The sequence below is a fragment of the Cervus elaphus genome, chromosome 9, assembly GCF_910594005.1.
Source record: "Cervus elaphus chromosome 9, mCerEla1.1, whole genome shotgun sequence".
Taxonomy (NCBI): domain Eukaryota; kingdom Metazoa; phylum Chordata; class Mammalia; order Artiodactyla; family Cervidae; genus Cervus; species Cervus elaphus.
In genome coordinates this window covers 52737783-52762290 of record NC_057823.1, presented here as the reverse complement: position 1 = coordinate 52762290, position 24508 = coordinate 52737783, and the positions used below count along the sequence as shown (strand labels likewise).

Here is a 24508-nt window from a genome sequence, read left to right as displayed (position 1 = left end):
TCGTACCTGACTTCCCAGCAATATTTGATGCTACTGATCATTCCCCTCTAATACAAATTTTCTCTGCTTTCAGGGCATCCCATTCTCTTGGTTTTCCATCTTTGATTCCTTTGCAGGCTCATCATCTACAGGTACAAGTCAGGTTTCCTTAAAGCTCAGCCCTACATTGCCACCTTCTCTTTTCCCTCCATATTTCTACCTGATGTGATCTCATTCACTCCCACAGTTCTAATTACTACCAATATGCCAGTACCTCTCACATTTCATCTCCAGCCCACCCTCTCCTCCAAGCTCCAGGTGTATTCACAGCTGCTTACCTGCCATCTCTACTTGAATGTCTGATAAGCACCTTAACACCTCAGTCTAACCCAACACATTCAGAGCCCAACATGATTTTCCTCCTCCTGACCAAATACAGTTCCTTTCCTTTGTTTCCAACCTCCACAAATATCATCACCAGGCAGTTAGTTCCAGTCAGAATCTCAGGAGTCATCCCCATTTCCTGTTTCTTCAGTCCCCATAGCCAGTCCCTCACCAAGTCTTGTTAATTTTACTTCCAAATATCTCAAGTACATTGATGTCACTCCATCATCACCATGTGAGTTTGTGCCTCAAGCCATTCTCTACATGGAAACCAAACGGAACTCTTAAAAATGCAAAGTTGATCATGTCATTCCTTAGCTTACAATCCTTTGATGGCTTCCCACTGCTCACAGGACAAAACCCCCAAATCCCTAAGTGGACTGTGGGCTCCTTGTTATGCTTCTGCCTGTTTTTTGTTTTTTAAATCTGTTCCCATCATTCCACTCTTCTCTGTCACACCAATTTCCTTTTCTAGTTTCTCAAATGATGCATGTTCTCTCCTGCCACTGGGCCTTTGCACCTGCTTTTCCTACTGTTTTGCTTATTAGCAGCTTTTCATCTTTCAGCACCTTCCCAGACTGTCCCATGTTTATATGTTTTCATGGCAACACATATCTTCATAATAAAGTAGAATGCCAATAATGCCTGTGGGATTATTTAATGTCTGCCTCCCTCCCTAGAGTGTAAGCCCCATGGGGGCAGGGATGGGGTCCAATCTATGTGGCTCATCACCTGACACACTGCAGACATTCGGCATCTACTGAACGTCAGTCCTTGTGGACAGAGGGTGGTTCCCTGGGAGTGTACTTGGGGCAGACTGAAGAACTGCGCCTCCCAGTTTAAAGTGCCCCCAAGGTGATGTGACAAAACTGGATTGAAAATCCAATCTGACCCCACTAGAGTGAAGAAATTATTTTCACCAAAAAAAGTAATATTAAAAAAAAAAAAAAGAGTCCATATATAATAGCAATTAAAACTGCAGTGCACCTGAGAAGACATCCAATTTTAAAACCAGCAAAAGATATAGGAAAGCTGTGTGAAGAAAATTACACAATTTTATCTAAGGACATAAAAGATGACCAAAAAAAAAAAAAAAAAGATTAAGAGGGGCTTCCCTGGTGGTATGGGGGATAAGAATCTGCAGTCCCTGGTCCGGGAGGATTCTGCATGCTGCAGGGCAGCTAGGCTGGACACCGCAACTGCTGAAGCCCGAGTGCCCTAAGCCTGTGCTCTGCAGCAGGAGAGGCTGCTGCGACGAGAAGCCTGCGCAGCAACCAGAGAGCAGCCCCCACCCGCCTCAACGAGAGCGAGCCCGAGCACAGCAACGAGACCCAGCTCAGCCATAAATAAATAATTTTTTAAAAATTTAGAGAAATCATGTTCCTGAAAGGAAGGCAGCACTCTAAATATGTCAACTCTCCCCCCAATTACACTAAGTCAAAGTCAAACATGGTAGTTTTCCATGACAGTGTGTGATTTTAGGATGACACACACTCATCCTAAAATCCTGATTAAACGAGTAAAAGGCCAAGAATATCCAAGAAAGTTCTAAAGAAGAAAAAGGGTATGTGTGTATACATGTCTCAGGAGGCAGGGAAGATGCTTATCACACCAGACTCCCCATTCTAGCCCATCTGTATGTGGGAACTTGGTATATGACAAATCTCATTTTAAATCAATGGGGAAAGGGTAACCTAATCAATGAATGGTGTTGGAACTATCAAAATAGAAAATCAGAACCCTATCCTACACCGTGATCAAAAACCAATTTAGGTAGACTAAAGACTATGTTAAAAAAAAGTTTTAGAAGAAAATATAGGCTTATCTTTGCATTGAAGCTTAAAACACACAAAGCATGAGGGAAAGATCGATAAACAACATTTAGGAACTGTCATACTAGAAAATACTATAAAAATACTATAAAAAGGTTAAGAGATGGGCAGAAAATATTTCCAAGCCTATAAAAGTGACAAATATTAGTGTGTGGAATTTTTAAAGTTTCCCTACTAATCAGTAAGAGAAGACAAACCAGTAGAAAAAATGGGCTAAGACTCTAACAAGCAATTCACAAGATTTGTAAAGACAAGTCAAAAACATATTTATGTTCAAGGTCACTAGTAAGCAGGGAAGGTAAAATAGCGAGATACCATTTCACACCTATCATAGATGCTAAAAGGTTGAAGTCTGTAGATGAGGAAATTTTTAATGAAAGAAAAACTGTCAACTGTGCAGCACTAGTTTTTTATTCCAGTAACAGAAGGTAGAGGGCCTGCAGGGGGCACTCGGGGCTCCGCTGCTCAGTCCAGGCTTTCCAGGAGGCAGCAGCAGCAGAGAGCAGCCCAGCAGGCGGCCAGAGCCGCCTGACACCCGCTGTCTTCCGTCTTCCTTTCCCGCTCCACCACGTACACTGGGGGCAGGGGAGGGGCGGGGAGAGAGAGACCCAGTCAGAGGCGACTGTGAGCCGCAGAGGCCTGTGCAGCTCAAGCACTTAGCACACTCGAGGAGCCGATTCGAGTCTCCCTCCCTCTCCAGGCCCGCAGCTCTGGGAAGGGAGAGCCACGCCCCACCCCGGTGTCACCACCTGCACATCAGGTAGTTTCCTGGATGTGTGAGTGGAGGTGACAGCTGCTTAGCAGCTGTCAGATCGCTGTTTCCTGCCACCGCCCCTTCCCCAAGCTGACCACGAAACACCACGCAGCACCTGCCTTGACAAGGTGATACAGTTTGTGGTGAGGCCCGCCCTGCAGCCAGATGTGGCAGGCACTGGCTGAAAGCTTTACACATTGTCTCATTTAATCCTCACAACAGCTCTGTTACTGTCATTGTAACTCTCAAACACTGTCTGCAGGAGTGTGAATAGAAGTCCTTGGAAAGAGAATGGGGGTGGGGGGAGAATGGGTGCTACATAGAATTTTGAACCAGAAAATCTGTATCTAGGGTTTTTCTATAGAAACAATTGTCTCATTGTTCAAAAATGTGTGTACATTGTGATTGCTGCTGTATCAAAATAACCCCAAGCTAGCAACAACCTTGATGTCTGTCACCTGGAGACTGACTAGGTAAGCTAATACATTCCATAGACTAGAGTACTAAACAGCCATTAAGAAGGAGATGGTTCTTCCATCCAGCCAATAAATAAAGCAAAGGACAAAAGCAAGGTATACAGCAGTGCGCTTGTTATGTTTGTACAATGAAAAGGATACACATACACAGACATACAGATATCTGAAAGAATATAAGAAACAAAGGTCAGAATGTGGAGGGGTAGGGGCTTTTACTCTGCTTTTGCATTTTATGTTTTTCTCAAATCCAGGCTTGTCCAGTTCTAAAGTCACACTCAAAGCTGCTGCTCCTCCATGCCACTGCTGGGGTCCCGTGGGCAGGAGGGAGGGCTGCCCAGGTTCAACTCAGCTTAGACCTCCTCTCGCTGCTGCCACTGTGCTAGCTCTGGGCTTTCTCTGGGGGCAGCTGGCATCAACTGATCGGGGTTCCCTGGTGGCGCTGGCCTCAGTCCCGGATGTCTTCCCCAGTGTCACGATTACCTACAGACCACCCTCGGCCCAGCTCCCCTAACGCGGTCCCAGTGATGTTGCTCCCTTCACAGCCCGGCCTGGTGGCCCCTACGTCCTGGAGTTTGACCCATCAGATTTGCCTTCAGTGCAATTCTGACTTCCCTCAGGCCTTGCTGACTCAGCCCCAGGCACACGCTTGGGTTTCTGCTGGGCCAACCTGGCAAGCAGCAGCTGGATCAGATCACCACCCCTCCCCGCAAGGAGCCTGGAGACCAGAGGGTCCTCACGCTGGTGCAATTCCTAAGGCTGAGCCCCATGAGCCAGAAACACCCACCCCCAAGCCAGGTCCCCAACAGCCCCACTTCCAGGTTCCTTTTGCACTCCTCTCTCCAGTGACAGGAGCTGGTGGCATTTCCCAAACCAACCCCAGCCTCTTCTCTTCCGCTCCTTCAGGTTTGGGCAGGAGGTAGTCAGGAGCCCACCTGAGCCCGGTCTGGCACAAAGGGCACTGAGGAGCAGGTACAGTCAGTCTAGCCTTGCAAGCCCCTGGGGAGCCCCTGATCTGCCAGGGGCCACCTTCAGGTCCCTCACCACCCCTCCTGGCTCCCCTCTCATTCACTGCTTTGAGTGCCAACATCAAGATCTTCTGCTCCCAGCACCTCAGCAGAGTCCCCATACAGACCCAGTCCCCCCACCAGCACAGACCTGCCCCCCCAGCACAGACCCAGCCCCCCCAGCACAGACCCCTGTCCCTCCAAAGCGGCCCCAGAAGTTCCAGTGTCTCTTCCTAGGAACCCGAGGTTCAACAGGAGTAGGGGGTGGGATAAGTAGGCAGTGGTTTCTCATCAGATTCTGGAGATGGGGAAGTTCAGAGAGGCGGGGAAGAAACTTCCCTATCAGATACGGGCTGCCCCAGTCCAGTCTCAATTCCCACACACACTGCTCCAATTTAGTGAGACCACAATTAGAATTTCAGAACAGAGATTTTTAATAAGATGTATCAAATTGGATTTAAATATAGGCTTATCTACTTGGCCATGTAACCTTGAGCAGGTGACAACCTCTCTTAGCCTCAGCTTCCTGTGCTGTAAAATAAGAGTGACATCAGTAATCTATACCCCACAGGGTTGCAGGGAAAATGAAGAGATTAGACATGCAAAACAGCACAGTGCCCAGCACATTGTCACTGTTCAATAAATGCTCATTGGTGTTATTACCGTATTAAAATGACTCTCAGGGAGACCCCTCCCTGGACTGACTGAAGGGGTGGCCTACACACAGGTACAGAGAAGGGGTTGGGGGCTCACCCCGACTCAGGGGAGAAGAAGCCTCAGAAGTAAGCCAGCGGCCAGGAGGCAGTTACAGGCTGTTCTGGGAGCCAAGGGCCTACAAGGTCAGCCAGTCCTTCACGGTGCAGAGCGTAATAGGTCCAGGCCGAGGGAGGGTGTGCCCAAAGCCCCAAGGAGGGGAGTGGCTGGACAGAGCCAGGCCCCCACCTCCGGTAGCCCCACAGCAGGACGGAAGACTGCCGGAGGGAGAGCTGCCAGCAATTCCAGGTCCTGCTCTCACCCCAACTTAGGTCCAAGTGTGCACACACACAAACACACTCTCTCTTACTCATTCCCTGTCACTTTTCCTTCGGCCTCAACCAACCACATGGCGTCAGAGCCCAAGTTCAGGGTTGGGGAGGTGTGACTCTGGGAAGTTTAGAGAGAGTGCAGGACAGGGAGCCTGGGACAGAAGAGGGACCTGGTTAGCAGGGGAATAAACAGGACAGCAGCACAAGGGCTGTGACCCAACGACCAGAGACAGACCTGCATCCTGACTGCCAGACCCGGGCACCCTGGGCTCTGTGGCACCGACCCAGCAGGAGAGCCCACAGTGGGTGTCCCAGGACCTCCCAGACCACCTGCCAGTCGTCCACCTTCCCATCCAGCCTGTGACGCCTGCGCAGAGATGCCAGCACCCCTCCCGGGTCCGGCTGTGCACCCCGTGAACAGCTTCCTCTCCTCCTCTCTCTGCCAGAGAACTGCTTGCCTGCCCCAGGGCAGAGAAGTGCCCCTGTCCTCCACATCAGCACCAGGAATAGCTGCCTGATCCATTTGCAGGCTCCTCCCAGGGTCAGGCCAGAGATCATGCTCAAGGTTGGGTTACTATGTGAAAGGCTCTCCCCTTCCACTCAACACACAGATCTTTCAGACCCTCTGAGAAGCATCTTATCTGCTGTTTGTTTGAAGGCAAACTCCTCCCTTCTTCCTCCAGCATCTAAGTGAAGTCGCTCAGTCATGTCCGACTCTGCGACCCCGTGGACTGTAGCCTACCAGGCTTCTCCGTCCATGGGATTTTCCAGGCAAGGATACTGGAGTGGGTTACCATTTCCTTCTCCAGGAGATCTTCCCAACCCAAGGATTGAATCCAGTCTCCCACCAGGGAAGTCCAGCACCTAAAACCAGAGCCAAATAAGGCAACCCTCAGGGGACTAGAATGGCCGCCTGGTACTCAGTGCATACCAAGGCCACCTGCTGGAGCAGGAGAATCGACGTCAGCCCTCCTCCTCCTCCTCCCCAAGGCTGACAGGACAGCACCCTGACCTGGGGCTCCGTGCCTCTCTGAGAAGCCTTCCCGACCTGATCCAGCCCAACCCAGATCTTTCTAACTCTGATCTGCTGCTATCACCCATCAGTAAATTCAGAAACCTTGGTCTGAGAAATACCAAGCAGAGACAGAGACAGGCCTGAGGGCAGTCCTCAGGTGAAAAGGGGAGGCTGTGTGTACAGCAGTCAGCCAGTGTCCAGAACAAAGCCCGGGGCTAAGAGCGAGGGCCTTTCCCTTTGTGGGCCAGCAGTGCGTTCTATTTACTTGAAGCACTGGAATAGATAAGAAAACAGGACCCTCAGAAACGGCTGGTTTATCCTCAGGGTTTCTAAGTGCGTAACTATTAAGAGACCATAAAGGTCCTCAAGTGCAGGGAGCAGGTCTTCTCCCAGTGCTCCCATGTCCACTTCCTAACTGGTCTGGCAAATACAGATGGGCACTGGCCAAATAAGTCTCTAGAGGTAGAGGGACCCACAACAGGACAGGTGAGTCCACTGAAAGCCTGTCATCCTGAGATGTGTCCACCTCACCAACACCGCGGGCCCTCAGGCTGGTCTAAGCTGGTATGGGGGAGACCACTTCCTGTGGCAACTCCAAATGCCAAGCTGTTTCAGAAAAGTATTTTATTTTCCTGGGGAAAAAAATGACATATAATTCAAATAATGCTAAATGTTGTGTAAGGAAACTGGATGAAATAAAAACAAGATGATGAGAACCAGCAGACCTGGGGGATAACACCATGCTGCTGGGAGTTGAAGACAAGTGACTTCAATACTCTCAGCTGCTGGGGGCTCAGGGTTTTGGGTCCCAAGACGGAGCCAGGGGTAGGGACAAGGCCAGAAGACCAGCCCAACTCGGGTGAGGAGGGGCGAAGTCAACAAGAGCCTGCACCCTTGGAACAAGCCAGCTGTGAGGAAGTGCACTGCCAAGGGCCAGTCACCGCAACTGAGTGACAAGGGGCCTCCACAATCACAAGAGAGGTGCCAGCCAAGTGTCGTCAATAAAAGGTAATACACAAAACTGAAATTTTAACACGTTGTGAAACCCTATCAAATATCAAAAGGAAGCCTGATGTTACGACTGACCAGTGGTGGTTGCATTAGAGTCTAAAATTAGACCATGAGTAAAGCTTCCTTTTGGCCTGTGAGCCCAGCCCTCAGTGGAGAAGGGTGAGTCATCAGAAACTGACCTTCAAAGACATCCTGCTCCTGTGCTTTACAACCCTTACTCAGAAGAACTGAAAGCAGGCGCTTGGACAGGTATTTGCACACCCATGTCCACAGCAGCATGTTTGCATTACCAAAAGGTGGAAGCCACCCAAGTATCCACTGGTGGACGAAAGGATAAACAAAACACAGTTTACACATACAATGGAATATTCTTCAGTCCAAGAAAGGAATTTTGACATATGACACAACATGTATTAAAGACATTTTGCTAAGTGAAATAAGCCAGTCACAGAAGGACAAATATTGTATGACTCCTGTTACATGAGGTACCTAGAGGAGTCAAATTCGTAGAAGACAGGAAGTAGGATGGTGGTTGCCAGCGGCTAGAGAGGGGATTTACTGTTTAGTAAGTAAGGAGTTCTAGTCTGGGATGATGAACCAAGTTTCGGAGACAGATGGTGGTAACGGTTGCACAACAATGTCAACAGGCTTACTGCCACCCAAACTGTACACTTAAGAGTGGTTCAAATGAGAAACCCTATAATCTTTCATTCCTCTGCTTATTTGGGAGGGTTCCAAGCATATCAACACCTGGGGAAAGGGATATGGATCAGAGCTTCCCTTCCCAGCAGGCAAAGCTCTGTGGGCTGGTGCCTCAGGGCTGTTCTGTCCCAGCAGCTGTGTTCACTCTCCTGGGCTCGTGGTGGATCCTGCCACCCCGCAAAGGAGGTCTGCTCTGCCAGCCAGGTGCCTGCCTGCCCTCTGGCCCGAAGACCCCTCCAGAACACTCCAGCCGGACCTCACAGACAGAGGATGTGCCAGAGGAGACAAAGACAGTCTGCTCAGGGTCCCTCCCAGCCCACACGCTCACTTCTCATTTCCCTGACATGGCCAACTTTGCAGGGGAGTCCGGGAATAAAGGACACCGGCCCTGACTCAGGCGGCTCACAGACAGCCCATGAACTAGCTGAGGAAGTGCAGGCTGGCAAGGCACTCTGGGGGCGGGGGGACACCACTAATCAACACAGAACCAGGACAAGGCCTTTCAGTGAGCCGAGGAGAGAGGAATGCCAACCCCACTCCTGCCCTGTCCTCGTTTTCCTTCCTTCACAAGAAAATTTAAAGAAACGCTGGCTTTGAGCGGCTCACTTACAAACAGGCGGCGTTGTAGACTGGCCCAGGTGTGTTTCAGCCCTGACCTCTCTTGACTGATAAGATCATCACAGCCTGAACTTCTAAGGAGGGAGTGGTGGTGATGGGGACTGACCGCAGGATCTGTTACTTCATACCCTGCTGAGCAGCAGGAAAGACGCTTAGAACCAGGCAATCAGGGGAACAAGCAATGAGAGAAAAGCTAAGAGGAGAACAGAAATAGACTCAGAACCCACAAACTCCCAACGTCACTGGCCCCTGAATATAAGAAAACAATTGCCATAATTTTGGATGCTAAACAGAAACTAGGAAAATTTTTTTTTTTTTTGGTTTCAGGCGCTAGGTCACAGGAAAAAATGGCAAGGTCTATCAGAGGCAAACTGGCACTTTGGACTCTTTTGTTGACTATGAGGGCTACTCCATTTCTTCTAAGGAATTCTTGCCCACAGTAGTAGATATTAATGGTCATCTGACTTAAATTCACCCATTCCAGTCCATTTTAGTTCACTGATTCCTAACATGTCAATGTTCAGTCTTGCCATCTCCTGTTTGCCCACTTCCAATTAACTTTGATTCATGGACCTAACATTCCAGGTTCCTATGCAATATTGCTCTTTACAGCATCAGACTTTACTTCTATCACCAGTCACATCCACAACTTGGCATTGTTTTTCCTTTGGCTCCGTCTCTTCATTCTTTCTGGAGTTATTTCTCCACTCCTCCAGAAGCATATTGGGCCTGGTGAGTTCATCTTTCAGTGTCGTATCTTTTTGCCTTTTCATACTGTTCATGGGGTTCTCAAGGCAAGAATAATGAAGTGGTTTGCCATTCCCTTCTCTAGTGGACCACGTTTTGTCAGAACTCTCCACCATGACCCATCCGTCTTGGGTGGCCCTATACAGCATGGCTCATAGTTTCATTGAGTTAGACAAGGCTGTGGTCCATGTGACCAGTTTGGTTAGTTTTCTGTGATTGTGGTTTTCATTCTGTCTGCCCTCTGATGGATAAGGATAAGAGGCTTATGGAAGCTTCCTGATGCGAGAGACTGACTGTGGGGGAAACTGGGTCTTGTTCTGATGGGTGGGACCATGTTCAGTAAGTCTTTAATGCAATTTTCTGTTGAAGGGCGGGGCTGTGTTCCCTCCCTATTTTTGACCTGAGACCAAACTATGGTGGAGGTAATGAAGATAATGGCGACCTCCTTCAAAAGGCCCCATGCAGGGACTGCTGCATTCAGTGTCCCGGACCTTGCAGCAGGCCACCTCCAACCCATGCATCTGCCAGAGACTCCTGGACACTTACAGGCAAGTCTAGGTCAGTCTCTTGTGGGGTCATTGCTCCTTTCTCCTGGGTCGGTACTTGGGTACAATCTCAAAAATGACAGAATGATCTCTGTTTGTTTCTAAGGCAAACCATTCAATATCACAGTAATCCAAGTCTATGCCCCGAACAGTAATGCTGAAGAAGCTGAAGTTGAATGGTTCTATGAAGACCCACAAGACCTTCTAGAACTAACACCCAAAAAAGATGTCCTTTTCATCATAGGGGACGGGAATGCAAAAGTAGGAAGTCAAGAGATACCTGGAGTAACAGGAAAATTTTACCTTGTAGTACAAAATGAAGCAGGGCAAAGGCTACTAGAATTTTGCCAAGAGAATGCACTGGTCATAGCAAACACCCTCTTCCAACAGGACAAAAGAAGACTCTACACATGGACATCACCAGATGGTCAACATTGAAATCAGATTGATTATACTCTTTGCAGCCAAAGATGGAGAAACTCTAAAAAGTCAGCAAAAATAAGACTGGGAGCTGACTATGGCTCAGATCATGAACTCCTTATTGCCAAATTCAGACTTAAATTGAAGAAGGTAGGGAAAACCACTAGACCATTTAAGCATGACCTAATAATCCTTTACGATTATAGAGTGGAAGTGATATATAGATTCATGGGATTAGATCTGATAGACAGAGTGCCTGAAGAATTATGGACAGAGGTTTGTGACACTGTACAGGAGGCAATGATCAAGACCATCCCCAAGAAAAAGAAATGCAAAAAGGAAAAATGGTTGTCTGAGGAGGCCTTACAAATAGCCAAGAAAAGTGAAGCGAAAGGCAAAGGAGAAAAGGAAAGATATAAGCATCTGAATGCAGAGTTCCAAAGAATAGTAAGGAGAGATAAGAAAGCTTTCCTCAGTGATCAATGCAAAAAAATAGAGGAAAACAACAGAATGGGAAAGACTAGAGATCTCTTCAAGAAAATTAGAGATACCAAGGGAACATTCTATGCAAAGATGGGCACAATAAAGGACAGAAATGGTATGGACCTAACAAAAGCAAAAGATATTAAGAAAAGGTGACAAGAAGAGATATACAAAAAAGATCTTCATGACCCAGATAACCATGATAGTGTGATGACTGGACTAGAGCCAGACATCCTGGAATGCGAAGTCAAGTGGGCCTTAGGAAGCATCACCATGAACAAAGCTAGTGGAGGTGATGGAATTCCAGTTGAGCTATTTCAAATCCTAAAAGATGATGCTGTGAAAGTGCTGCACTCAATATGCCAGCAAATTTGGAAAACTCAGCAGTGGCCACGGGACTGAAAAAGGTCAGTTTTCATTCCAATCCCAAAGAAAGGCAATGCCAAAGAATGCTCAAACTGCCACACAATTGCACTCATCTCACACACTAGTAAAGTAATGCTCAAAATTCTCCAAGCCAGGCTTCAACAGTACGTGAACTGAGAACTTCCAGATGTTTAAGCTGGATTTAGAAAAGGCAGAGGAACCAGAGATCAAATTGCCAACATCCGCTGGATCATTGAAAAAGCAAGAGAGTTCCAGAAAAACATCAACTCCTGCTTTATTGACTACGCCAAAGCTTTTGACTGTGTGGATCACAACAAACTGTGGAAAATTCTTAAAGAGATGGGAATACCAGACCACCTTACCTGCCTCCTGAGAAATCTGTATGCAGGTCAAGAAGCAACAGTTAGAACTGGACATGGAACAACAGACGGTTCCAAGTCGGGAAAGGAGTATGTCAAGGCTGTATACTGTCACCCTGCTTATGTAACTTATATGCAGAGTACATCATGCGAAATGCCAGGCTGGATGAAGCACAAGCTGAAATCAAGACTGGTGGGAGAAATATCAATAACCTCAGATATGCAGATGACACCACCCTTATGGCAGAAAGTGAAGAACTTAAGGGGCTCTTGATGAAAGTGAAAGAGGAGAGTGGAAAAGTTGGCTTAAAACTCAACATTCAGAAAACTAAGATCATGGCATCTGGTCCCATCACTTCATGGCAAATAGATGGGGAAACAGTGGAAACAGTGGTTGACTTTATTTTTGGGGGCTCCAAAACCACTGCAGATGGTGACTTTGGTCATGAAATTAAAAGACGCTTGCTCCTTGGAAGAAAAGCTATGATCAACCTAGACAGCATATTAAAAAGCAGAGTCATTACTTTGGCAACAAAGGTCCGTCTAGTCAAAGCTATGGTTTTTCCAGTGGTCATGTATGGATGTGAGAGTTGGAATATAAAGAAAGCTGAGCGCCAAAGAGTCTATGTTTTTGAACTGTCATGTTGGAGAAGACTCTTGAAAGTCCCCTGGACTGCAAGAAGATCAAACCAGTCCATCCTAAGGGAAATCAGTCCTTAGTGTTCATTGAAAGGACTGATGCTGAAGCTGAAACTCCAATACTTTGGCCACCTGATGCGAAGAACTGACTCTCTGGAAAAGATCCTGATGCTGTGAAAGATTGAAGGCAGAATAAGAAGGGGACAACAGAGGATGAGATGGTTGGATGGCATCACTGACTTGATGAACATGAGTTTGAGCAAGCTCCAGGAGTTGCTGATGGACAGGGAAGCCTGGTGTGCTGCAGTCCATGGGGTCGCAAAAAGTCGGACACAACTGAGTGACTGAACTGAACTGGCTCTTTGGAACAGGCCCAGATAGACAGAGATCAGCACAGAGGTCCTGCTGGGCCCTTCCCATTAGTGTCCAGGCACAGACGGGCACAGGCCCCTCTGCTATCGGCAATGTAAGTCTGACTCACATTGAGTACCGGCCTCAGGAGTCTCATTCAAATAGGTCTTGCTGCATTTTCTAACAAGGCAAACAGCACCCTATTGTTTTTTATCGAACACCAAGTGTGTCTTTATCTTATGTATACAGACCACAACTGGCTTCTGCAGGTACCAGGTTCCTACGTTATTGATTAACAGTCCTAGCAGATATATTTATGCAAAATGCCCCAGGTTGATTTCTTCCTCCTTGGTCAAGCTTAATTTGGCGACAGTAAAAATAGCTGTGTTTTCACCTGATGGCACCCCAGTGCAGAGGCCTGGTACACAGTGACCTCTAGGGCAGGGCGGGACAGGATGACCCCTCTCAGTGAGCACAGTGAGAAGGTGATTTCAGCAATGCAAACCTCACTTGTAACGACTGTCTCCTCAACAACCCTCTACTCCCTGAAGCACACCGCCACCCATTTCCCAGCAACAAAGGTCATCCTTGTAGATTTGGAAAGAACTGTGGGGGTGCCTGGGCCCCACTGAGTAATCCCCAACAGTTCCTCCCCAACAGCTCTGGAACTGCCACAACCCAGCACCCACCCAAAAGTCAACCAGGAAGGGTCCCGAAAACCGCCACCCCACCTGCTGAGATGCGCCATTCAGCCAGTGTGAGGCCAGAGGCGTCCCTGGTGGAGAAAGGGGGACGGGGGGAACCTGGCCTGTAGACAAGCTGCTTTCCATGGTCAACTCTACTATCAATATTAATAGTTCTAGCCAGCTTGTCATTGAAGCTAGATCCAAAAAGTCTCCAACATCGTGACCAACCACCTTTCCAGTGAAAAAGAAATAGGCTAATCCTTGCCATGAAAGGCTGAGGTGGGAAGCTAGGTGAGGTTAGCCCTGGTGAAGGAGCGGATACAAAGGGAGCCCCAATGTGTCAAGAGTGACGGAGGCAGCTGACTGCTCCCCATCTGCTGAGCGGGGTTCAGTTGCCCAAAGTGGTGGGTTTATTCACAGCCCTGCTGGTCTGGAGAACGCAAGGCCTCTCAGCAAACTCAGAAAGCCCAGCCCCCTCGGCCGAGGGACCCCTCCTGCTGCCCAGCTGTCGTCCTGAGTCAGGAGCACCCCTGAGGTCACCACACAAACAGACCCTGGCCTCCTAACAGCTCACCAAGGAACCCTGTGGAGATGAGGAAAGGCAGTTGTAGAGTTGGGTACCCCAGGATCCACTCTAAGTGCCACTTTGAAGGGTGACCACCTCTCCCAGCTTTGGTTTTCTCACTTGTGAGATGGGAATAATAACAGCACCTTGTCCCTCACTGGGTTCTTTGGGGGCTTAGTTAAGCCACACTAACTGCCTTGTATACAGCAGGCTCGAAGATTTTGTCAGCTGCTATCCTGAGACAGAGACCTGAAGGACAGAAGGTGCTGAGACAGTTGGAAGCGACACTGGCATTATGTAAAGCTGCTAGGAGAGCCTATAGACAGCTTCTCCTTCTACTTGATGAACTGAAGTTTTTGAAGAACAACCAAGTGATGTGGAAATCGGGTAAAAGAGGTGTCTATTTCCGTTAAGTATTCCCTAGACCCCCTCCTTGTGGATGCCAGGCTGCTGGGCAATGACCCAGGAAGGCAGGCGGCACAGCCGCCTAATGAGGCACAACCACTAGGGGTCCCTATGACCCTCCCACCCGCCACAGCAGCAGCTGGAGCTGGCCACCCCCAAGGATCCTCCTACCAGCCCCTCACCCTCCTGCCCCTTCTACTAGGCCCACAAAGTGGAAAGGTCCAGTCTAGGAATTCCTTTAGGTCTCCCAAGATGAAGTCTGGTGACCCTTAGCTCCCGATTCTACCTGGATAAAAATGCTGCACACGCCAACGTTACTAACCATGCCCCTAGTCTACTCCACAGACCTGAGGTACAGGAGACATGGAATGAATGAGTGAATGAATGGAGGAGCGAGTGAACAAAAGGTGTCTTGCATCGTTTACCTCAGTTGGAAAAGCTGTTTGCAGCCGGCCTCGCAAGTAAGCTCAGATACGGGCTCAGCTGGCTCCTCTCTGAGGCAATGGCAGAGTGCGACTAAGAAAAGATATGAAGATCCTGGCAGTTTGAAGTTCTGAGGGAAGGTGTCACTTTCACTTTGGTCAATTTAAGTCCTTCAAGAGATCCTGGCTCATCCTGAACTTCCCTGAAATGGTTGAGGGTATAGGGCCATCACTCTATCCCAGAAGGAATCCATGTGACTAGGAGGATATCTTGGGAATGAGTAAAGCAAGCACAGGCAGCTCAGGATCCCAGGCCTGGCTGGGCTGGGAAGAGTGGGCTCCACAGCCCCAGGATTCACCTTCTCCAGAGGGGGGACCCTCCTGAGAGCCTTTCCTTCAGATCCGTAGGCCTAGGGCACTGCGCCCATAGCTGTGAGGAATTCATGTTTACCCACGGCTGCCCGGGGTCCTGGATAGGGATTGGGGTGGAGGGGGGAATACCGATCCTTTATAAACTACCCATGATACACCTACTTTCAGAAGCAAAAATCCATTTTTACTCAAAAACAATCTCACCTGCTCTAAAATCCTCTAGGCTGTCAAGGTGTTCCAGGCTACCAAATGGACTTATTTCAGGGGTAAATGGAAAAGCTCAGAGGGAATCAAGACACTACCAAAAACAAAGTCTAATGGAAATTTTTTTTTCCCCCTAAGGAAAATGCAATTGAAAGGCACTAAAATCTTTCCTGGACCATTTCTGATTTGCAGTCTTGAATCAGGTATGTCCCTGAGAAAAAGAGTCTGATGCCTGGGATCCCAAGAACAAAGTTCTCCATGTCACCACACACACACAGGTATAACCTGTAGAGGAAAAGTGTGTGCATGTGCATGCACTTGTACGTGTGTTGGGGGCGAGGTTGGGGTGGGGTTGCCCTTCTCCAGCATCAGAAAACCTCTAGAGTCTAAAGACTGAGAAGGTGTAAGGGCAGTGGAGGGGGTGAGCCACCTTTTCCATCGCACCACAGATCTGGTGAGGAAAAAGCCACTGAGCCCAGCACTGGGACAAGGAGACAAGCGGTATTGGCGTCTCAAAACTAAAAGGGTTGGCGTCTACAGCCATACCACCCTGAACGCTCCTGATCTTCTCTACAAGGGTGGGCACCCTTGACAGCACACAGCAGCAAGCTTCCTGGTTGCAAGCTGATAAGGCTTCCCAGAAGAGTGGATAGGGAAGTGTGCATTTCCTGGAGGAGGAAGCCACTCCCTCAGGGAGCCAAGGCCAAGTGTGGAACAGCAGAAGGCCAGGGCAGGCTACTAATACTGCCACGATCCACTCGCCGAACGTTCTCGGTGGGTTTGAGACCAGCTCTCAGGGCAGGAGCTGGGCCCGCCTCATCCCTGTAGTGCCCCACCCCCAGCCCAATCCAGCCACTGCAGATCCGGGTTTACTGGCTCTGGGGCTAAGCCTAGCACACCGGAAATAGCCCATTTCAATAAAATGCACTTATTTCCCTTCACTTCTCTGTGGCTCGGTTTTCTCACCTGAAAAGTGGAGGCAATACCACCACCCACCTCTTGTTATAAAGATTAGATGACTAACTTGAAAAGCGGCACAGTGCCAGGCACGAAATAAGTGGATAATATATCGTGAGTATTACTGTTGCTGTAAAAAGATGAATGGCTAGAAGGAAAAGCACTTTGAGAGACTGGGTAGGGGCCAGGCATGAAGTCAGCATGGTGAGACTGACATCTGCATGGAGACCTCACTGAGAACCACTGCTCACAAGACTCCCACATTGTATGGGGCCAAGGTGCAGCTGAGGAGACACAGACTTGATGACTTTAAGAAGAAGGAAAAAAACCCAGAACACCCAACCACACTTTTATGCAGCGTTTACATCAGCTACACACAGATCTCCTGGACAGAGATGAACATAGTCAAATTTCAAAAGGGCTGCATCGTGAAGAACTAAACACAGACCAAAAAATTTATATGAAAATGTTAACTATTGTCTCTGGATAGCAAAAGTATGGATATATTACTTTTTATAATGAAAAGCTATTTCTGTAAATTAAAAATTTCTTTAAAAAACAAAGCTGTGTTTTTCTGTGTGAGAACCTAGTTGTACCCCAGGAGCAGTGGCCTGGGGTCTGGATAAGTGGCACCAGGGTTTGGAGAAAGTCACTCTTCTGGCCCCTGACCACACTGGGCTTGGTCCCCATACTCGTGTCAGTGTCTGCTGGGCTAAGCCCTCACCCACTAATGAGGATGCCAGTCCTTACCATCTTCAATGCCAGCATTTTAGTTATAACCATCCCATGCTGCATCTCACCTTTTAGAGAGTTTAAACTCTGGGGAGCCACAATATAAACAAAATATAGATTTTTCCCCTGTGGCTAACCACATTGACCGCGGGGAAGCAGGTGCCGGTGGGCACAGGGCCACGGCAGCATGGGTACAGCCAGAGCCTCAGGGCCTGTGCTTGGGCCTGGGCCGCCTCTCAGCAAGGCTAGTCTTACTTCTGTTTGGAAGGGTTCATCCTAAGGAAAGACCCCCGCCACTCTAGTGGCCTCACACTCATAGGGCGGTCCCAACACCCTGGTGCTGGCTCCAAACCCACCTGCACCTCCCAGTTTCCCTGGACACCTTTTACCCAAAGCAGCCTTCTTTTCCTTGCCCACCAAACCAATTTCCTCATTGCTTATACCAACCTAACTTAAAAGGCTTATGTGAGATGTGAAGGAAAGGCGTCTGTCAAGTTTCAAGACTGGATGAAAGCAGTATTAGAGCCAAGAATCCCGGCTGCACCTGGAGGGTGGGGGAGGCTGAGGAAACAGTGCAGCAGAGTTGTCTGGGGGTGGGCAGGACTTCAAACATCCGTCTCCTGGGCCAGCCGGGTCTGGCCAACCCAGCCACATGCACCTGACCAGCTGAGCAAACTGGATCTGCAAAGAGCAGCCGCCCTTTTATACTCCATTACCCCTGAGTGCTGGGTGGGCCAAGGCTTTTGAAAAAGCCAAAGTGTTTTGCATTAAGCACTTGACCAAAACAGACTGTGTCTCTATATCCAAAAAGAATTAAAAACCCAAGGCCATCTTTAGGAGTCTGTGGTCCCCCAGTGTCCTTGTGACCAGGCTGTCTTCATGTGACGCCAGGTCCCAGACCTTGGGCAGTCACTAGGGAGTGGGGGGACAGGTCATGGGACTTCATTTAGGCGTAGGCCTACCTAAGCAGATCTGTCAAGTTAAAGCCTGAGGTCACAAACAGGGGGACTGAGAATCAAAACTGGTGCCAAGAGCCCACTCACTAAAGACTAGTCTCATCTGCTTTTGTGAAGAGTTGCAACTGAATGTCCCAGACAGAAGAGGTGAGCCTGCCTCTTCATTGCTGTTAACAATGTATGTTATTGTTATGAACAATATACATTTTATATTTAAACTATTATATATATTAATATTTTCAAGTATTTCAAGGGCATTTTCTAATATAATGTAAATAAGCATGCAAGTTAAGAATACAATTTGAAACCAGACAGACCTGGGTTCTGGAGAAGGCAATGGCACCCCACTCCAGTACTCTTGCCTGGAAAACCCCATGGACGGAGGAGCCTGGTAGGTTGCAGTCCATGGGGTCGCTACAAGTGGGACATGACTGAGCGACTTCACTTTCACTTTTCACTTTCACACATTGGAGAAGGAAATGGCACCCACTCCAGTGTTCTTGCCTTGAGAATCCCAGCGACGGGGGAGCCTGGTGGGCTGCCATCTATGGGGTCACATAGGGTCGGACACGACTGAAGTGACTTAGCAGCAGCAGCAGACCTGGGTTCAGCTCAAGGCTCAGGCAGTTACTCTCTGACTTTAGGCCAGTTAAATTCACCTCTCTGAACCTATGTCCTCATCTCTGAAACAGGAAACTACCAGCACAGGACTGCTGTATGGATTAAATAAGACAATGTACACAAAACACCTAAACAAGACCTAATTAGAAACATTTACTTAGCGTTTGGCACTAACTTACACAAGGCATTTAACAACTGTTGGAGTGAGAGGTGAGATTCCAAGGAAAAGTGAAAGACAAAGTTATTAAAAAAAAATCCCAAAACTTTTACTCATTCATGGGAGGCTGAATGATACATGGAAGCATGTCAGGCTTTGGGTCAGATTCCCGGGGAACCATGGTCAAGACGTTATAGCCTCTCTAAGACTCAGGTTCCCCGAGTGTAAGGTCTGGGATAACTTACCCAGAAGGACTATAGAAAGAATCAAAGCCATGTCCATAAAGCTTCCAGCCCAGCATGGGGCGCCTCTCTAGGTGCTCAGTAGTCACCGAGGAGCACAGGCCTTGGGGTTAGACTGGTGGGTCTGAATCTCAGCTCTACAACCTCCTAGTTGCAGGACCACGAACAAGTTTCATGCTTTCTCTGCTTCAGTTCCTTCATCTATACCAGTGGTCCCCAGCTTTTAGGCACTGGGGACCAGTTCTGTGGAAGACAATTATTTTTCATGGATGGGGTGAGGAGGATGGTTTTGGGATGATTCTCATATTCTCATAAGCAGCCCAAAACCCTGATCCCCTGCAGGTTCAGTTCACAGTAGGGCCTGAACTCGAGAATCTAATGCTGCTGATCTGACAGGAGGTGGAGCTCAGGCAGTAACGTGAACAATGGGGAGTGGCTTTAAATACAGATGAAGCTTCACTCACTCACCCATTGCTCACCACCTACCGTGTGGCCCAGTTCCTAACAGACCACAGACTGGCACCAGTCTGTGGCCTGGGGGTTGGGGACCTCTGATCTGTATGATGGGGACGGTAAAAAACCTATTTCACAGGGTTGTTACAAGGACTAAAAGAGCTGACTCATTAAAAATGCCTGATATACCATAACCACTTGATAACTATTCATTCTTTTATTTAGCTTTTATTAATTATTCAACAATAATGAATATTAAATGTTCAAAAACTTAGACCACTGGCCTCAAACTCTTCTTGTCCTGCTAGTTTTAATCTAGGAATTGCTTTCACACACCCAGATTCTCCAGGCCCACCTGCAGAGAGGCTCAGAAACAAAGCTTGTCATGAGTGAATTCTTTATTTTTTTGGTCAGAATTGTTGTTGCTGTTATTCAGTCACCCAGTCATGTCTGACTCTTCGCAACCCCATGAATTGCAGCACACTAGGCCTCCCTGTCCCTTACCATCACCCAGAGTTTGCCCAAGTTCTCATTCATTGCATCAGGGATGCCGTCCAGCCATCTCATCCTCTGATGCCCTCTTCTTCTGCCCTCGATCTTTCCCAGCATCAGGGACTTTTCCAATGAGTCATCTGTATGCATCAGATGATGAGTGAATTCTTTAAAGCTCCAGGTTCCTGGAGGCTTTCTCCTGACCTGGCCACCAAAAAAAAAAGTCATGAATTTTTTAGCTGCTGATAAAGCTTATTAGGAAGGCCTTTTCCTCCACTGGACTCAAAAGCCCAACTTACAGTTTTCATATGAAGACTCTATAGAAGTGGTTCTCAAAGGCAAGTGATCTGAGCCCCTAAAGAACATCTGGTAATGTCTGGACAACACCGCTGACTGCCATAACTGAGCAGATACTACTGGCATACCGTGAGTAGAGGCCAGGGATGCTGCTAAACATACAATGCAGAGGACAGCTCTGTATTCCCCCCACCAAAATCATCCAACCCAAATACCAAGGTGCCAAGGGTGAGAAACCTGCCCTACAGGGAATCTGCTTATGAAAGTGGGGTGGAGGAGGGGGACAGGACACACAATGGAATCTATACTACAGTGGCTGCCAGCTGCAAACAACACGTGCATCTAAGCAAGAACTGCTGGGGAAATAAGAACACAAAAATGATTTGAGATAATGGGGTATCTGGACTATGAGTGGAAAAAAATTTTTTTCTATGAGAGTTGTTACTATGTTCAGGGACCAGACCACTCAGTGGGGGCAAAAATGACCCAAAGCTGCATCTCTCAGTTTTGACAGTTCACACACCCGTGACTCAGTACTCCAACAATGCTCCACAGTGAATATCCTGCTCAGAGCCCAGACCAACAAATGAATTACATGAGGGAGGGAAAAGTGGTGTAAATGATCTTTTCTGCAAATTCAAGTTCAAAGTTTAAGAACTTGACAAAGCTTACTCCAGAAACTCACCCTGTCCTCTCTCCTGCATATCTTCAAACTCCTCTTCATGTTTAATCACTCAACAAGTACTCACTGGGGAATCAAGGGGTCAATCAAATTATTCAAGGTCTCTGAAATCAGGACACTTTTGGACAGTGGTGGAGACCTTAATTCTCTAACTAGAGCCAAGGCTGTAAAATTACAAGCCTAGAGTGCACTATGAAGGGCAGAAAGCTGACCCAGGCTGCGCTGGGGAGTGAGGGTGAGGTTCCACTCAGTGTCACTGATGTGACACAAGAGTGAGATGGGAAGGGTTAGTAAGAGTTACTTGTGCTGTGTCAAGAGAGGTATGATTTTGCAAGCCATACAGAGGAAGGAAACACTATTTGCAAAAGCCATACGGGAGGAGAGGCCTAGGGAGGTTGAAAAAGTGAAAAAGAATCTGCTAGCAAGGCTAGAACACGAAGGACCTCTCAAAGGCCTTGGAAATGTTGGTCTTTATTCTAATAATAGGAAGGGAAAAGAAATGTTTAAACCCTTAACTTATATAGGTTCTACTCTGGCATGCTCAAGAGTTAGGTGAGGAATAGTTCTCCCCAAAACCTCTTTATCCTCAGGTAAATCAAAACCTCTGGACTATCACACAGAAACCCAGGCCAGCAGCAAAGCCTCAAACTAAATGGAAGCCAAGAGACCATGGCCAAAAGTAAGGAGCAGTTTTCTCTCCAAAGTAAGGATGAGCAAGCTGAAAGCCCAATGGGCCACGGTCCTGGCCCTCCCTGGATCAGGGAGAGGGGAGGTCTGCGGTGCTGAGAGAAATAGCTGGTGCCACAGCCCTTGTCAAGAGCCACAAATCCCCAGAGGACTCCATAAGCAGCCTACCTCCTCCTGGTTGAGGAGGTAAACATGTTCAGGCTGGATCAGACCACAGGCAACTGTCCCTTTTGCCCCATTTCTGTGCCTCTGTCTGGATAGGCCCTAGGGATTGATGCTTTCTGTAGCTCTTTCTGGAAGCCCTACTAACTACCAGCTACTGTGCTAGCTCTGGGAACCTTACTGTCTCCATCTCATACCCCTTCCTTGCTCCTCTTCCTCCTCCTCCTCCCTTTCTAGAGACCTTCCTCCTTGTGGTCACTGGGTCTGTCTCAGGTCACACACAGTGTTAGAATGATTGCTTGCCACTTACTAGCTCTGACCTTGGGCAAACTCTTCTTTAATAAGACCCACCTCATGGAACTGTCCCCCTAATTAAAAGCTGAAGGATATATAGTGTTCAGCACCAGGTCTGACCCACAGCAAAAACTCAGAGCCACTCCCAGGATTCTATACAGAGAAGATGAGAAGGGAGAGGAACCCAAGGTAAGGTCACAAGGAGGGTGCTGCAGAGACACCTGTACCGACAGAGGACATGGGGAGGGGACAGCTTGCCAGTCAACACATCCTTGGAATAAGTAGTGAACATGATGTACAGAAGTCCCTGCCTTCAAGCAACTTAAGTTCCAGCAGGAAGACAAGGCAGCCAAGGAACCTGTGAGCAATGTGCTGGGAAGGGAAAAGAGGTGGGCAGAGTGGGGAGAGAGTGCAGGCTAGGGTGTTACATTTGATGGGGTGGGGAGAGGGAAGGTCGTTGGAAGGCCTCTCTGACTAGGTGACAGCTGAGCAAGAATCAAGAGAACACAGGCCGGGTCGATTTCGGCAGAAAGAGAAAGGCAGAGGGGATGGCAATGGCAAATACCACAAATACCAAGGAGCGCTGGAGTGGTGCACAGTGGCAACCTGCCCACAGAGGGCCTGGCTCGTCACCTAAGGACTGGTTTTTACTCTGAGTGACAAAGGAAGCTTCTAGAGGGTCTGGGGCAGAAAGCAGACAGCAGGGGCAAGAGCAGGAGGAGGGAGACCAGTTATAAGGCAGATGACGTGACTCTGGAGTTGTGGGTCCCATGGCTGCCTCAGGCCAGTAAGGATTCTGAGGGGGAGATCAGGAATGACTCTCAGCAACTGGGATCCCCACCTTTCCCCTGAGGGCTTCCTGTCTTCAGCAGTCCCATCCACCCACAAGCAAAAATTCAGAAAAGTGGTGTGGGCCAAGGGAGGGTGCTGAGTCCTCCCTGCCTGTACACTGTATGGTATATGACTTTGTTTATGCTTCGCCTCAGTCCTGCAATCCTAGTATTACAGATAAGGAAGCAGAAACTCAGGGAACTGGAGAGACTCCACCTAGATTCCTGAGCCACTGTGGCTTTTGGTGGCTCCACGCAGAGTCCTTGCTGGGACATTCTGTCATCTGACACCTGGTGAAGAAAGAAGGTACTGAGCTGGACTTTATCTACACTGGAAAGGCTTCCTGGGGCAGTGAAAAATGCCTCATCAGAGTTTCTGATTAAAAAAAAAAAAAAGCATAAACGGCGCAAACAAGCCAGCTGTAATTTCTTAGCAGAGATTCTGGATCGTTCAACTCTTTCCCTGTTGTTTACCCCTGTGCTGAGTGAGAGAGCAGTGTCCGACACGAAGGGAGTGTGCAGGCAACCCAGGCCGCGCCACCAGCCTGCGCCGACTGAGGACTGGGGAAAGGCCGCTGAGGACTGGGGAAAGGCCAGCTGGTTGGCCAGTGACCCAGGTAGGGCTCTCCTGCCATAGGCACTCACCTTTTGCGTCTTCAAATCACAAAGAGCAAAAACTGGCACACTTTACAGGCTCAGATACCCCATGTAAAGGCCAATCAGCCTTCTGAACTCCATGGGGACATCCTAGGGACTCTGTTGAAGCAGAATGCATTTCATTTTACATCCATACATTGCCAAATGTCAGTCCTAACCCAGAAGAATATGAATAAAACCCCAGTATCTGGACCTACAAGAGTTAAACAGCAAGGAAAGAATCTCAAAGGAAAGGGGACCAGAAACAGAACATGAATTCACAAACATCTTTCAGACTGATGTTATTTCCATCCATTCAGCAGACATTTACTGAGCATATACCACGTGTCAGCACTGTTCTAGGTTCTGTGGAAACGGAGGCTGAGAGAAAAAGATCACCTTCATGAAGCTTACAAGGGGAAGCAGGCACACTAAAAGACCAGAGAGGGTAAGCAATCTATCCAGGTCCTGGCATTAATAAGGTGACTGGAATCCAGCTTTTATCACACTTGCCACCTCTCTACTAGGAAAGTGGTGCCTGTTATAACTACCAGGTTTCTGTGTGTGTCTCTGTGGCTGGGGGGCGAGGGGGAGGGAGGAGGCAGGGGGAGACAGGGGGAGAAATGGGCTGAGAAGAAGGTACTTTCCTCGGGTGTCTGAGGACTGCTGTGGAATTGGTGCTGCATTGCAGCAGCATGCAGTAAAGAGGAAATGCATTTAGCTTGGATTCAGGACTTATGTCCTCATCAAAACACAAGCATCCCAGCAAGTCACTAAACCTCTCTGTATTTCAGTATCTCTAAGGAAGAGGGCCTAGAGCCAGACATCCTGAAATGTGAAGTCAAGTAGGCCTTAGGAAGCTTCACTACAAACAAAGCTAGTGGAGGTGATGGAATTCCAGCTGAGCTATTTCAAATCCGAAAAG

General features: G+C 48.3%; 1 protein-coding gene across 1 annotated transcript in view; it reads right to left on the bottom strand.

Moving 5' to 3' along the window:
- Positions 1-2588: 2588 nt before the first annotated feature.
- CYSTM1 (cysteine rich transmembrane module containing 1) overlaps positions 2589-24508 on the bottom strand; it is a 55814-nt gene continuing 33894 nt past the window's right edge. Inside the window, exon 3 of the mRNA XM_043912950.1 lies at positions 2589-2770. Coding sequence (XP_043768885.1) covers positions 2661-2770 — 110 coding nt within the window. The 3' untranslated portion in view covers positions 2589-2660. The remainder of the gene's footprint in view (positions 2771-24508) is intronic.